Here is a 12823-nt window from a genome sequence, read left to right on the forward strand (position 1 = left end):
GAACTTGCAAGATGGGTTGAGGCTATTCCTCTTACCAAGAGCTTGGAGTTTACCATTATTGGGCTAAAGACAGATGCAGAGTATGAATTCTGTGTCAAGGCCATCAACAAAATTGGCAGCAGTGTGCGCAGCCTTTATTCTGAGGCAGCTTCAGCAATGGACAGAACTTCAGAACCATCATTTGATGTTGATACCGAGATGCATAAAGTACTTATTGCTAAGCATGGCACAGCATTTACTCTGAATGTACCCTTCAAGGGAAACCCTGCGCCATCGGTAGCATGGGCCAGGGAGGGTGTTGATCTGAAGGTTAGAGGAACCATTGAATCAACAGAAACCAGCACCTCACTGACCATTGAGAAGGCTACTAGAAATGATACAGGGGAGTACAGCGTTACTATTGAATCCCCACTGGGAAAAGCAACATTGCCAATGACGGTTAAAGTGCTTGACACGCCTGGACCCCCAGTTAATGTAAAAGTATCAGCTGTGACCAGGGATTCAGCAACCCTTACTTGGGAAGCCCCAGAGAACGATGGTGGTGATGCAGTGAAGGCCTACCATGTTGAAAAACGCGAAGCCAGTAAGAAGGCTTGGGTTTCAGTAACCAGTAATTGCCATGCACTTTCTTACAAAGTGGAAGACTTACAGGAGGGAGCAACCTATTACTTCAGAGTTATTGGAGAAAATGAATATGGACAAGGGGTTCCTCAAGAGGCCAAGGCTGGAACAAAAATTACAGGTAATTTATTATCTTTTTTGTTTTGGGGAGGTTGTAGCTGTCAGGTTTATTTCACACAACCACTACCTTTCAAAAATTGTTCATTATTAACTTTTTTTTTACAGAGGTACCAAGTCCACCCATGAAACTTGGAGTTGCAAATGTTACAAAGGATAGCGTCACAATTGCTTGGACCAGACCAGAGTATGATGGTGGCAGCAGAGTTGCCAGTTATCTTATTGATGCCCTGGAGAAAGGACAGACCAAGTGGGTGAAGTGTGCCACTGTGAGGACCATGACCCATACCATTAAGAACCTCAGAGAGGGTGGCGAGTACTTTTTCAGAGTCCGTGCTGAAAACCATGCTGGACTCAGTGAACCAAAGGAGATGATTGTACCTGTAATTGTCAAGGAAATACAAGGTACTTACTACCTCTATCATAATTACCACTTCTCCCTTTGTTTGTAGCTCTATTTGTTATATTTCCCAAGTAAACCATTGTGCTATGCAAAAAAAAATCTTATTTTAGTATTTCTATATTCTTTGAAAACTTAAGGAACTTATGGTTTGATTTTGAGTTGACATAAACTTTTTCATTGCTCTCTTTTTTGACAGAGGCCCCTGAGTTTGACTTGAAGAACTATCCCAAAAATACAGTTTATGTAAAAGCAGGATCAGATTTGACCTTTGAGATTCCTCTCACTGGCAGGCCCATGCCAAAGGCAACTATCTCCAAAAACAATGTTGTCGTCAAGGGATCCAAGAGGTTGCTTACTGAAGTGACTCCAGACAGTTTAATCATCACTTTAATTGAAAGTGTTTCAAGTGATGCTGGCAAATATGAAGTAACTGCTTCAAATGCTGGAGGCACCACCAAGATCTTCATCATCTTTGTTGTGTTGGACAAACCTGGGCCTCCTGTTGGGCCTGTTGAGGTCGGAGAGGTTGGCGAGACCACAGTATGCCTGAAATGGACTCCTCCAGAGTATGATGGTGGCAGTCCTGTCACCAACTACGTTGTTCTCAAAAGGGAAACTAGCACTCCTACCTGGGCAGAAGTGTCTACTAGCATTGCCAGAAGTGCAATCAAGGCGACTAAGCTGACAAAGGGAGAGGAATACCAGTTCAGAATCAAGGCCCAGAATCGCTATGGTGTCAGTGACCATATTGACAGCAAGCCAGTCATGATAAAACTGCCATACAGTAAGTTGATATACCTTAACTCAGGATAGCAATAATGCAAAACCAAACTTCTTTTTAGTTTTTTTTTTACTTTTTTTTACTTTTTTTTCTGTGTAATGATTTGTCAATTGTTTGGACATTAACTGCTATGCTGCCCATTACAGCTATCCCTGGACCCCCATCTACACCATGGTACAGCTTTGTATCAAGGGAGAGTCTGACAGTCTGTTGGAATGAGCCAGTCAACGATGGTGGAAACCCTGTCATTGGATATCATCTCCAGATGAAAGAGAGAAGCAGCATCCTCTGGCAAAAGATTAATAAGACGGCAATCTCTGGAAACCAGTGGCGAGTAACCAACATCTGCCCAGGCCTCATCTATGAGTTTAAGGTAGCTGCTGAAAATGCTGCAGGTATTGGCAAGATGAGCAAGACCTCTGAAGAAGTGCTCGCTATCGATGCATGTGGTAAGTTTTGTAATCATAAATAGTAACGCTAGAGTTTACACTATTGATCAATGTTTAATTACAATTATCACTCTTATTTTTATGTTAGAGCCCCCAGCGAATGTCCGTATCACAGAGGTCACCAAGAACTCAGTCAGCCTAGCATGGCAGAGACCGCCATATGATGGTGGCAGCAAGATCACTGGCTACAGTGTGGAGAGGAGGGATGCTCCCAATGGAAGATGGGTGAAGGTCAACTTCACAAACATCATTGAGATGGGCTTCACAGTTTCTGGACTTAACCAGGATGAGTCTTATGAGTTCAGAGTATATGCCAAGAATGCTGTTGGGTCCGTCAGCAATCCATCTCTCATTGCTGGTCCAGTCACATGTGTTGATGCATGTGGTGCCCCAGCTATCGATCTCCCTCCTGAGTATCTTGATGTGGTTCAGTACAAGGCTGGAGCTACAGTTAAGCTTAAAGTTGGAATCATTGCCAAGCCTTTGCCAACAATTGAGTGGCTCAAAGATGGGAAGGAGTTGGTAGCAACATCTACAGTTTCTGTTGAAAGTACAACTGACTCTTCTGCTGTTCTAATCAAGGATGCAGCTCGTCTTCATACAGGCTCATATGAGGTCAAGATAAAAAATGTTCTGGGTTCAGCCTCTGCAACTATCAGGATTGAAATCCTAGGTAAATAAATTTAGACACCCTTTCATATTTCCAAACTCTAGAGGTCCCAATACATCTGAAACATCCCCTTTCCTTTCTCTCATTTCCTTTTAGATAAGCCTGGACCCCCAGCTGGCACTATTAACTTCAACTCTGTCACAGCTGACAGAATTATCTTCAGCTGGGAGCCTGTACCTGTGTTAGACCAGGGGGGTTCCAAGGTGACACATTACATTGTGGAAAGGCGTGAAACCAGCAGGGTGGTCTGGTCAACAGTTTCAGACCATCATGAGAAGACACACGTTACAGTTGGACAGCTTTTACGTGGAAACGAGTATGTGTTCCGAGTAATGGGTGTCAATAAGTATGGAGTTGGAGAGCCACTGGAGTCTGAGCCTGTCATTGCAAAGAATGCCTTTGGTAAGTTTTACACTGTGAAGTCCTGCAAAAAATCCTTAAAATGAAAAAAGTCAATTTTCAATACTTAAGATTCCAAAGTGTCTTTCTTTGGGTTTTTCATTTTTGTTGTCTACAAATGTTAGATGATGAAAATATATCTAAAGTATTATTTGCATTTTTAACATAAATGTTAAATGTTTACAGTAACACCTGGACAGCCACAAACCCCTGAAGTGACCACCGCCACAAAGACGACAATGGTGGTAGAATGGGACAAACCTGGAGTAGATGGAGGTAGCCCTGTGACAGGTTACTACCTTGAGAGACGAGACAAGAAGAGCTTACGCTGGGTCAGAGTTTATAAAGACCCTGTCACCAACATCAAACAGACTGTCTACCATCTGAAAGAAGGGAATGAGTACCAGTATCGCATCTGTGCTATTAACAAGGCAGGAGAGGGACCATTCTCTGATGCATCTGACTTCTACAAGGCAGCAGATCCAGTTGGTAAGTGGTCTACCATTCACAAGAGAATTCCTAAAAATATCTGTAGATACAAAACTCTTTATTTCATATACTTTTACCCAAAGATCCACCAGATGAGCCCTGCAAGCTGAAGGTGATGGACTCTACCAAGACATCAATTACCTTGGGCTGGTCCAAGCCAGAATGGGATGGAGGCAGTGAGGTTACCAGCTACATGGTTGAGAAGCTTGTTGAAGGAGAGCAAGAATGGGCGATGATAACCTCCAAAGGAGAGGTCAAGACAACAGAGTATACTGTTCATGACTTAAAACCTGATGTAAACTACTTCTTCAGAGTCTCTGCTATCAACTGTGCTGGCCGTGGAGAGCCGCTGGAGATGACTGAGCCTGTGCAGGCTAAGGATATTCTTGGTAAGGACCAAAAACACAAAGTGTTTTTTGATTTTAACCAGTATTCAAAGTTTCTATTTTGCAGTCTATTTTTGACCTTGAATATTTTCTTTGACATTTACAGAGGAGGCCCAGATTGATACAGATGTGGCAATGAGGACTCATTACGTTTTGAAGGCTGGCAAGGATGTGGAGCTGTCTGTGCCTCTGAAAGGCAGACCTGCTCCTACAGCTTCTTGGAGCAAGGGAGATGAATGTATTGATCGCAATCCTAAATATGAATTCCACCACTCAGACACTACTACCGTCCTTGTTATGCGTGAAGTAACCAGGCTTGATACTGGAAAGTACACAGTGAAGATTGAAAATGGTGTTGGAGAGCCTAAGACCCTAACACTCTCAGTAAAGGTCCAGGACACTCCATCTCAGTGTAGGAATCTGGTAATGAAGGATGTGACCCGTGGAAAGGTCACTCTTTGCTGGGAACCTCCACTTCTAGATGGTGGTGCAGAGATCACAAACTATGTTGTTGAGAAGAGAGACTCCTCCAAGAGATCCTACTCTGCAGTTACTAGCAAATGCACAGACACAACATACACCCTCCAAGATCTTTCAGAGAAGACTTCCTTCTTCTTCCGTGTGTTAGCAGAAAATGAGAATGGTGTTGGTGATCCATGTGAAACTCTTGAGCCTGTGAAGGCTACAGAGACCCCAGGACCAGTCAAGGAGGTTTCTATGAAAGATTCATCTAAGACCTCTGTCACCTTGCAGTGGCTGAAGCCTGATTATGACGGTGGCAGCATCATTTCTGACTACGTCATTGAGAAGAAGCTCAAGGGTGAGGACTGGTCATTGGGAGGAACCAGCAGACAGTGTGAATTTGAAGTTAAGAAACTCAAGGAGCACTCAGACATGTTCTTCAGAGTTGCTGCAAGGAATGAGAAAGGACAGGGTGACTTTGTGGAATGTGGGCCTATTAGGGTCATTGATTACATTATCACACCTGAGGCAAGCCTTGCAGAGTACCCTAATGGCCGCATTGAAGTTCGCCTGGGTCATAATGTGCACATTGAGCTGCCATACAAAGGTAAACCCAAACCTTCTATTCTGTGGCTCAAGGACAACCTACCTCTGAAAGAGAGTGATGTAGTGCGCTTCAAGACGACAGAAAACAAAGCCACAATGACAATCAAGAATGTGACAAAAGAGAATGAGGGTAAATACACCTTGACTCTTGACAACAAGGTCAACAGGAGATCCTTCCATATTCATGTCATCACACTTGGACCACCATCAAAACCTGTTGGACCCATCCGCCTGGATGAAGTAAGAGCTGAGAGCATCATAATCTCCTGGGAAGAACCCAACGATGACGGTGGTGGTGACATTACCTGCTATACAGTCGAGAAACGTGACACCTCCAAGTCTGAATGGAAGATGGCCTGCTCAAGTGTGCAGGATACTCAGTTTAAGATCCCTAACCTTATCAAGGGCATCCAGTACCAGTTCAGGGTGTGTGCTGAAAACAGATACGGCGTCAGTGAGGCTCTGGTCTCACAGATGGTCATTGCCAAGCACCAGTTCAGGCCTCCGGGCCCACCAGGAAAGCCTGTTGTGTATAACGTCACAAATGATGGCATGACCATTCAATGGGAGAAGCCAATCTATGATGGTGGTACTCCCATCCAGGGATACCATGTGGAAAAGAAGGAAAAAAATAGCATCATGTGGCAAAAGGTTAACACAATTTGGATTAAAGAAACAGACTACAGAATCTTAGGACTCATCGAAGGCCTTGAGTACTCCTTCAGAGTGTATGCTCAGAACGATGCTGGATTCAGTCGAATGAGTGATGAGAGCAAGACAACCATGGCTGTCAGTCCTGTTGGTGAGTGCTCATTTTATTTTCCTATTTCAGCTGTATATCAATAACATCCCTTTATCTAGAAACATAATTTTCTTTCACATTAACGGCTTAAATGAATCAATAAGACATGAAATAATAAGAACTAAAATGTATATTTGATATATTTCAGATCCTCCTGGCCAGCCTGATTACACTGATGTGACTAGTGACTCAGTGTCACTCAAATGGGATGCCCCTAAACGTGACGGAGGTAGCAAGATTACTAGCTACAGTATTGAGAAGCGTCAAGGACATGGGCGCTGGTTCAAGGCCAACTTGACTGATGTACATGACTGCCAGTACACTGTCACAGGATTGGCAACAAATGAACGCTACGAGTTCAGAGTGATAGCCAGAAATGCTATTGGTGTAGTCAGTCCTCCCTCAAACTCCTCTGGCATGATTGCAGTGAGAAGCGAAAATGGTGAGTAATGACCAAAAAGGTTTTATTATTGCAATTCAACATTGGAGTTTCGAAATTATTTATCCACCGCATGTTATTGCCTCTAAGCAACTTCAGCATAGTCATAGTCTTAAATTCTCCTGTCGTTTATTTTGGAAATAACATTTTTACAGCAAAGGTACACACTGTGCACTAATACCTGCTCTCGTTCCCAAAACCAGCTTCTCCAAACATCGAATTTGGCCCTGAGTACTTTGAGGGCTTGACAGTCAAAGCAGGAGACAGCATCAGGTTGAAAGCCACAATCACAGGGCGTCCTGTCCCCAAGGTTGTCTGGTTCAGAGATGGTGTTGAGATTACCAAAAGAATGATGGACATTGTCACTGTTGCTGGATCCAGCACCTTGTTTGTAAGGGACGCTGATCGTACACACACTGGCCTTTACACTGTGGACGCTACCAATGGCTCTGGAAATAAGAAGGAGAACATCCTTGTTCAAGTTCAAGGTATGCCTTTTTATGTATTTGCAAATCTGTAGAGTATGTGTATTCATAAATAGCTCTTTTTTTAATATACTTTTCTCCTTTTAATGTACTTAAGATACTCCTGGGGAGCCAGTGGGACCAGTAACATTCAGCAACATCTCAGAGGGCAAGTGCACACTGTCTTGGAACCCACCAGAGAAAGATGGCTGCTCTGAAATTTCGCATTACATTGTTGAGAAGCGTGAGACCTCCAAGATCTCCTGGGCCTTGGTGTCTGATGAATGTAAGGAGTGCACTTTCAATGCATCCAAGCTCATCAAGACCAATGAATACCAGTTCAGAGTCTCTGCTGTAAACAAGTTTGGAGTTGGCAGACCTTTGGAATCCAGCCCCGTCGTCGCACAAATGCAATATAGTAAGTGGGAGAAAGGAAAGACAAAAAAGATATCCTACAGAAATTTGTGTTGTGCAAAATACTTATTCCATTAAAAAATACACACATTGCACTAATTTATTTGAATTACTTTCCCCAGCCACTCCCGATGCTCCAGGAACTCCTGACTCCACTGAGGTTACAGGAGAAAGCATCACTCTGTCCTGGACTCCTCCAACATCTGATGGAGGCAACCCTATTCAGTATTACATCCTGGAGAAACGAGAAAAGAAAACTGTTAAATTCTACAAAGTTATCACCAAGAAGCCAATTATTGAATGTGCTCACAAGGTGCTCCACCTTACAGAAGATATGGAATATGAGTTCCGTGTAATGGCCGTAAATGATGCTGGTGTTGGAACTCCTAGCAACATTTCCATGCCTATCAAAGCTGCAGAGCCAAAAGACATTCCTTGTGCTCCATCTGTGATCTGTGTGTCAGACTCTACCAACACCTCCATCAGCCTGGAATGGACCAAGCCTGCAGATGATGGAGGTATGGAGATCATGGGTTACATTGTTGAGATGGCGAAGGGAGAAGGTGAAGAATGGAAGAGAGTAAATGAAGAGTTGGTTCCAGAAACAAACTATGTTGTGACAGGCCTACAGTCAGGAGCTGAGTACAGATTCCGTGTTGCAGCTGTCAATCATGTGGGTAGAGGTGAAGACAGAGAGCTTCTAGAGCCTGCTCAAGCTGTGGATAGGCTAACACCACCACAAGTCGATATTGATGCCACCTTCAAACAGACACACATTGTGAAGGCTGGAGGTTCAGTGTGCCTGGGCATCCACTTCAGAGGAAAGCCTACTCCCACTGCCACCTGGGTCAAGGAAGAAGGAGAACTGGGTGTCATGTCTGAGATCACAACTGCCGAAGGCTACAGTGCTCTAAGTATTGAAAACTGTTCAAGAAACGATACAGGCAAATACACAGTTAACCTGGAGAATACTAGCGGCAGCAAGGCCATTACATTCACTGTTAAGGTTATGGACACTCCTGGAGCACCACAGGATGTTGCCTTCCAAGAGGTATCAAGAGGCACAGTCACACTTGTCTGGAAACCTCCTCTTAATGATGGTGGAGCCCGAATCCATCACTACATTGTCGAGAGGCGCGAAGCCAGCCGTCGCACTTGGCAGCAGTGCGGAGGAAAGTGCACACAGCTCATACTTAAGTTCCAGGACCTGCTGGAGGGAGTGCCATACTTTTTCAGAGTCTCAGCTGAAAACCAGCATGGTGTTGGTGAGGCCTTTGAATATCCCGAACCTGTCACTGCCACTGCAGAGCCTGCAGCTCCAAAGAGACTGGACATTCTGGACACCACAGACAACTCAGTGTTCTTAGGCTGGCTTAAACCAGAGCATGATGGAGGTAGCCGCATCCAGGGCTATGTCATTGAGGCCAAGCCAAAGGGTGCAGACAAATGGGTAGTGGTTGGAAACACCACTAATCTAACCTATATGGTTGAAAAGCTGAACAAGGGTGATGAGTATGACTTCCGTGTGAAGGCAAAGAACGAAGCTGGCTTCAGCCTCCCAAGGGAAGCTCTTACTTCTGCACTGGTCAAGGAGCCACACATCGAACCTGTTGCTGACCTCAGTGAGATCACCGATCAACTAATCACAAGCAGGTCTGGCAGTACCTTTACAATTGATGTTCCCATAGTTGGTAGACCCACTCCTAAAGTCAGCTGGAGACTTGAAGAGATGAGGCTTAAGAGCTCAGACAGAGTTACAATCAAAGTAACCAAGGATCGAACCAGCATCTCAGTAAAGGAGGCCATGAGAGGAGATGGTGGTAAATACTACTTGACTCTGGAGAACGTAGCTGGAACAAGAACCTTCACTATTGATGTCAATGTTATTGGCAAACCCAGTCCACCAACTGGACCCATTGAAATTTCATCTATCACCTCTGAGTCCTGCGTTATAAACTGGGAACCACCAGAGGATGATGGTGGCACAGACATCACCAACTACATTGTGGAGAAGCGTGAGTCTGGCTCCACTGCCTGGCAGTTGATCAACTCAAGTGTAAAACGGACATCTCTCCTTGTCAGTCACCTTACCAAATACATGCAGTACACATTCAGAGTGTCAGCTGAGAACAGATTCGGCGTCAGCAAGTCTACTGAGTCTGAGACAATTGTTGCCGAGCATCCTTTCAGTGAGTACCAACTTCTTTGTGTTTGAAAACATTTACTTTGTATGAATATTATGAAAATATTGACAGTTAAAGTCTATGTGTTCAATCATGCCTTCTTTCCTAACCAATTTTTTTTTCTTCATAGCACCTCCTGGCCCACCAACAAGACCTACAATTGTTAGTGTTTCTGCCATCTCAATGACAATGAAATGGGAAGAGCCATTCCATGATGGTGGAAGCAAGGTTACAGGCTACTGGATCGAGAAGAAAGAAAGGAATAATATCTTGTGGGTGAGGGAGAACAAGATTCCTTGCTTTGAATGTTACTACAAGGTGGAAGGTCTGGTAGAAGGTCTGGAGTACCAGTTCAGAGTATACGCCATGAACAGTGCTGGGCTCAGCAAAGCCAGTGAGGCCTCAAAGGGAGCAGTAGCTCAGAACCCAGTTGGTAAGTTTTTTTGTACGGTTAAGAATCACAATAACCAGAGCACCTTTTTTTCGGTACGATATTGCTGAAACTTGTGTATCTCTTTCAACTTTTTCTCAGATCCTCCAAGCAAGCCAGAGGTCACAAATGTTACTAGAACAACTGTCTCTCTCAAATGGTCATCTCCACTAAATGACGGCGGCAGTCCCATTGTTGGCTACATCATTGAGCGCAAGCCTTACACTTTGACTGGTGAAGGCCGCTGGCTGAAGTGTAACTACACCAATGTGGCAGACACTTTCTACACTGTGACTGCTCTGGGAGAGGGAGAGCCCTATGAGTTCAGAGTCATCGCCAAGAACGCCAACCAGGTCTTCAGTAGGCCATCTGAGTCCACTGGGTCTGTGCAATGCAAGACAGACTTTGGTAAGATGTGCATCATAGTGGTGACCAATTTCGCCTTCAAACTTCCACAAATCTGACCTCACAAGTTTTTTTTTTATTTAATTCAGTGTACACACACACAGTTCCAGCAAAGTAATGTTACATGTTATATTAATTATTTGATTGTCTCATTGCATTTTTCTATCCACAGAACCTCCAAAAGCTCAGCTAGATAGCAAACTCCTGTCCGAAACTGTGATGGTAAGAGCTGGTTCAGACCTGGTTCTGGACGCTGCAGTTGGAGGCAGACCTGACCCTAAAGCTTCCTGGTCCAAGGGCACTAGGGAGCTGGAGTTGTGTGAAAAGTATCACCTGCAGTACACTGCCACCAAAGCCATGGCTATAATCAAGTTCTGTGACAGAGATGACACTGGAAAGTACATTCTCACAGTCAGGAATGTGAGTGGAACCAAGACAGCTGAGGTTAACGTCAAAGTGCTTGGTGAGTGAGATTTCTTTTAAGTATCAAAAGATTTATGCACTATTGATAAAATACTCTTTAATGAGTGTTAAATGTGAATTTAATTATGCATTTATGTTTTCCAGACACCCCTGGAGTTTGTGAAGGAAGCATTGAGATAAGCAAAATTACAGAGGAGTCATGCACACTGAGCTGGAAGCCTCCTCTTGAGGATGGAGGTGATGACATCTCCCACTACATAGTGGAAAGGCGTGACACAAACAGACTCAACTGGGTGATCATGCACCCTGAGTGCAAAGAACTGACCTGTGACATTACTGGGCTCTTCAAGAACACAGAATACCTGTTCAGAGTCCGGGGAGTCAACAAGTATGGAGCTGGAGTCTACCTCCAGTCAGGACCAATGGTTGCCAGAAATACTTTCAGTAAGTACCAAAATCATATTATTTAAAAGAACATATTAAGAAATGCAGACTCTACTCTTTTAAACAAAGATGGCAGCATTATGAAAGAAATACACGTGATATATAAGGCAAAGATTAAACCTCCCTTCAAACACTTGCATCTAAATGAAAATCTTTTCAATCCTCTAATTTTTCTTGTCTTTATTTCAGCTGTGCCAACTCCTCCTGGAGCTCCAGAGATCCTTGTATCAGGAAAAGACTTTGCTACCATTGAGTGGCTGAAGCCAGAGAGTGATGGAGGCAGCCCATTGATCCACTACCTGGTGGAGAGGCGTGAGAGAAAGAGTGCCCGTTGGGTGAAGGTGAACAGAGACGGTGCTCATCTGGACACTACACTAAAGGTGTGCGGTTTAACTGAAGGAAACATCTACCAGTTCAGAGTGACAGCCATCAACAAAGCTGGAGAGAGCGAAGCCAGCGAGGTTTCTCTGTATGTTGTCTGCAGAGTGCCAACATGTAAGTGTCATCAATCAAGCACAAGGATTTCACCAAAAATCTAAATCTGTCTGATATCACATTTCAGTTACAATTATTCTCATTTTCACCGATTCCCATGTCCTTTCTACCAGGCACCCCTGCTCCCCCATCCATTCCTCGTATTACTGACACCCATGCCGATAGCATCAGCTTGGCCTGGTCCCGCCCTGTGGAAGATGGAGGAGCTGATGTAATGGGCTACATCCTGGAGATGCAGGAAGCTGGGGCAGAGGAATGGAGTAAAGCCCATGAAAAGACACTTCGTGCCACAGAGTACACAGTTCCTGCACTGTCTGCAGGCAAGAAGTACTGTTTCAGAGTGGCTGGCATCAACATAAACGGCACAGGAGACTTCAGTGAACCCTGTGCTGAGACTGAGCCTGTGGAGAGAATTGGTAAGCCATCTTTACATTTCTTGCTAATAATTCAAGTGAGTTTACTGTTTTAATTACCCATACCAAAATCAATTGACAAACCAAATTTGTTACAGCCTTGACTTTACTGTATTACTCCTACCAACAATCCCAAGCTTAATAAAAATTTGTACTAATCACTCCTTCCACACACAGAAACCCCTGACTTTGAGCTTCATGATGACTTGAAGAAGACAATCTGCCTGCGTGCTGGAGGCTCCCTCCGCATGTTTGTCAAAGTCACTGGTCGTCCTGCTCCTGCCATCACATGGAGCAAACCTGGTGTAGACCTTAACAATAGAGGATTTATTGAGGTTACCAATAAGTCTACTACACTCATCATCGACAAGGTCCATCGCTACGACGCTGGCAAGTACACACTGGTGGCTGAGAACTCTGCAGGAAAACAGGAAGTCAACATTCTGGTCAAGGTCTATGGTAAGTAGATTAAAATGCGCCTTTAATGTACATAGTATGAACTGCAGATGACAATATTCCATGAAAATG

General features: G+C 44.2%; 1 protein-coding gene across 1 annotated transcript in view; it reads left to right on the forward strand.

Moving 5' to 3' along the window:
• ttn.1 (titin, tandem duplicate 1) overlaps nucleotides 1–12823 on the forward strand; it is a 148543-nt gene that overhangs the window by 123643 nt on the left and 12077 nt on the right. Inside the window, exons 166-185 of the mRNA XM_074694524.1 lie at nucleotides 12–742; nucleotides 847–1143; nucleotides 1338–1925; nucleotides 2069–2371; nucleotides 2460–3044; nucleotides 3138–3443; nucleotides 3627–3929; nucleotides 4013–4318; nucleotides 4422–6185; nucleotides 6334–6627; nucleotides 6828–7112; nucleotides 7207–7506; nucleotides 7625–9691; nucleotides 9816–10118; nucleotides 10218–10523; nucleotides 10693–10983; nucleotides 11088–11387; nucleotides 11577–11882; nucleotides 11996–12298; nucleotides 12473–12754. Of these exons, the coding sequence (XP_074550625.1) occupies nucleotides 12–742; nucleotides 847–1143; nucleotides 1338–1925; nucleotides 2069–2371; nucleotides 2460–3044; nucleotides 3138–3443; nucleotides 3627–3929; nucleotides 4013–4318; nucleotides 4422–6185; nucleotides 6334–6627; nucleotides 6828–7112; nucleotides 7207–7506; nucleotides 7625–9691; nucleotides 9816–10118; nucleotides 10218–10523; nucleotides 10693–10983; nucleotides 11088–11387; nucleotides 11577–11882; nucleotides 11996–12298; nucleotides 12473–12754 (10220 nt within the window). The remainder of the gene's footprint in view (nucleotides 1–11; nucleotides 743–846; nucleotides 1144–1337; nucleotides 1926–2068; nucleotides 2372–2459; nucleotides 3045–3137; nucleotides 3444–3626; nucleotides 3930–4012; nucleotides 4319–4421; nucleotides 6186–6333; nucleotides 6628–6827; nucleotides 7113–7206; nucleotides 7507–7624; nucleotides 9692–9815; nucleotides 10119–10217; nucleotides 10524–10692; nucleotides 10984–11087; nucleotides 11388–11576; nucleotides 11883–11995; nucleotides 12299–12472; nucleotides 12755–12823) is intronic.

The sequence above is a fragment of the Halichoeres trimaculatus genome, unplaced genomic scaffold (assembly GCF_033239565.1).
Source record: "Halichoeres trimaculatus isolate MK-OKI-2021-1 unplaced genomic scaffold, fHalTri1.1 fHalTri1_scaffold_19, whole genome shotgun sequence".
NCBI classification, from domain to species: domain Eukaryota; kingdom Metazoa; phylum Chordata; class Actinopteri; order Labriformes; family Labridae; genus Halichoeres; species Halichoeres trimaculatus.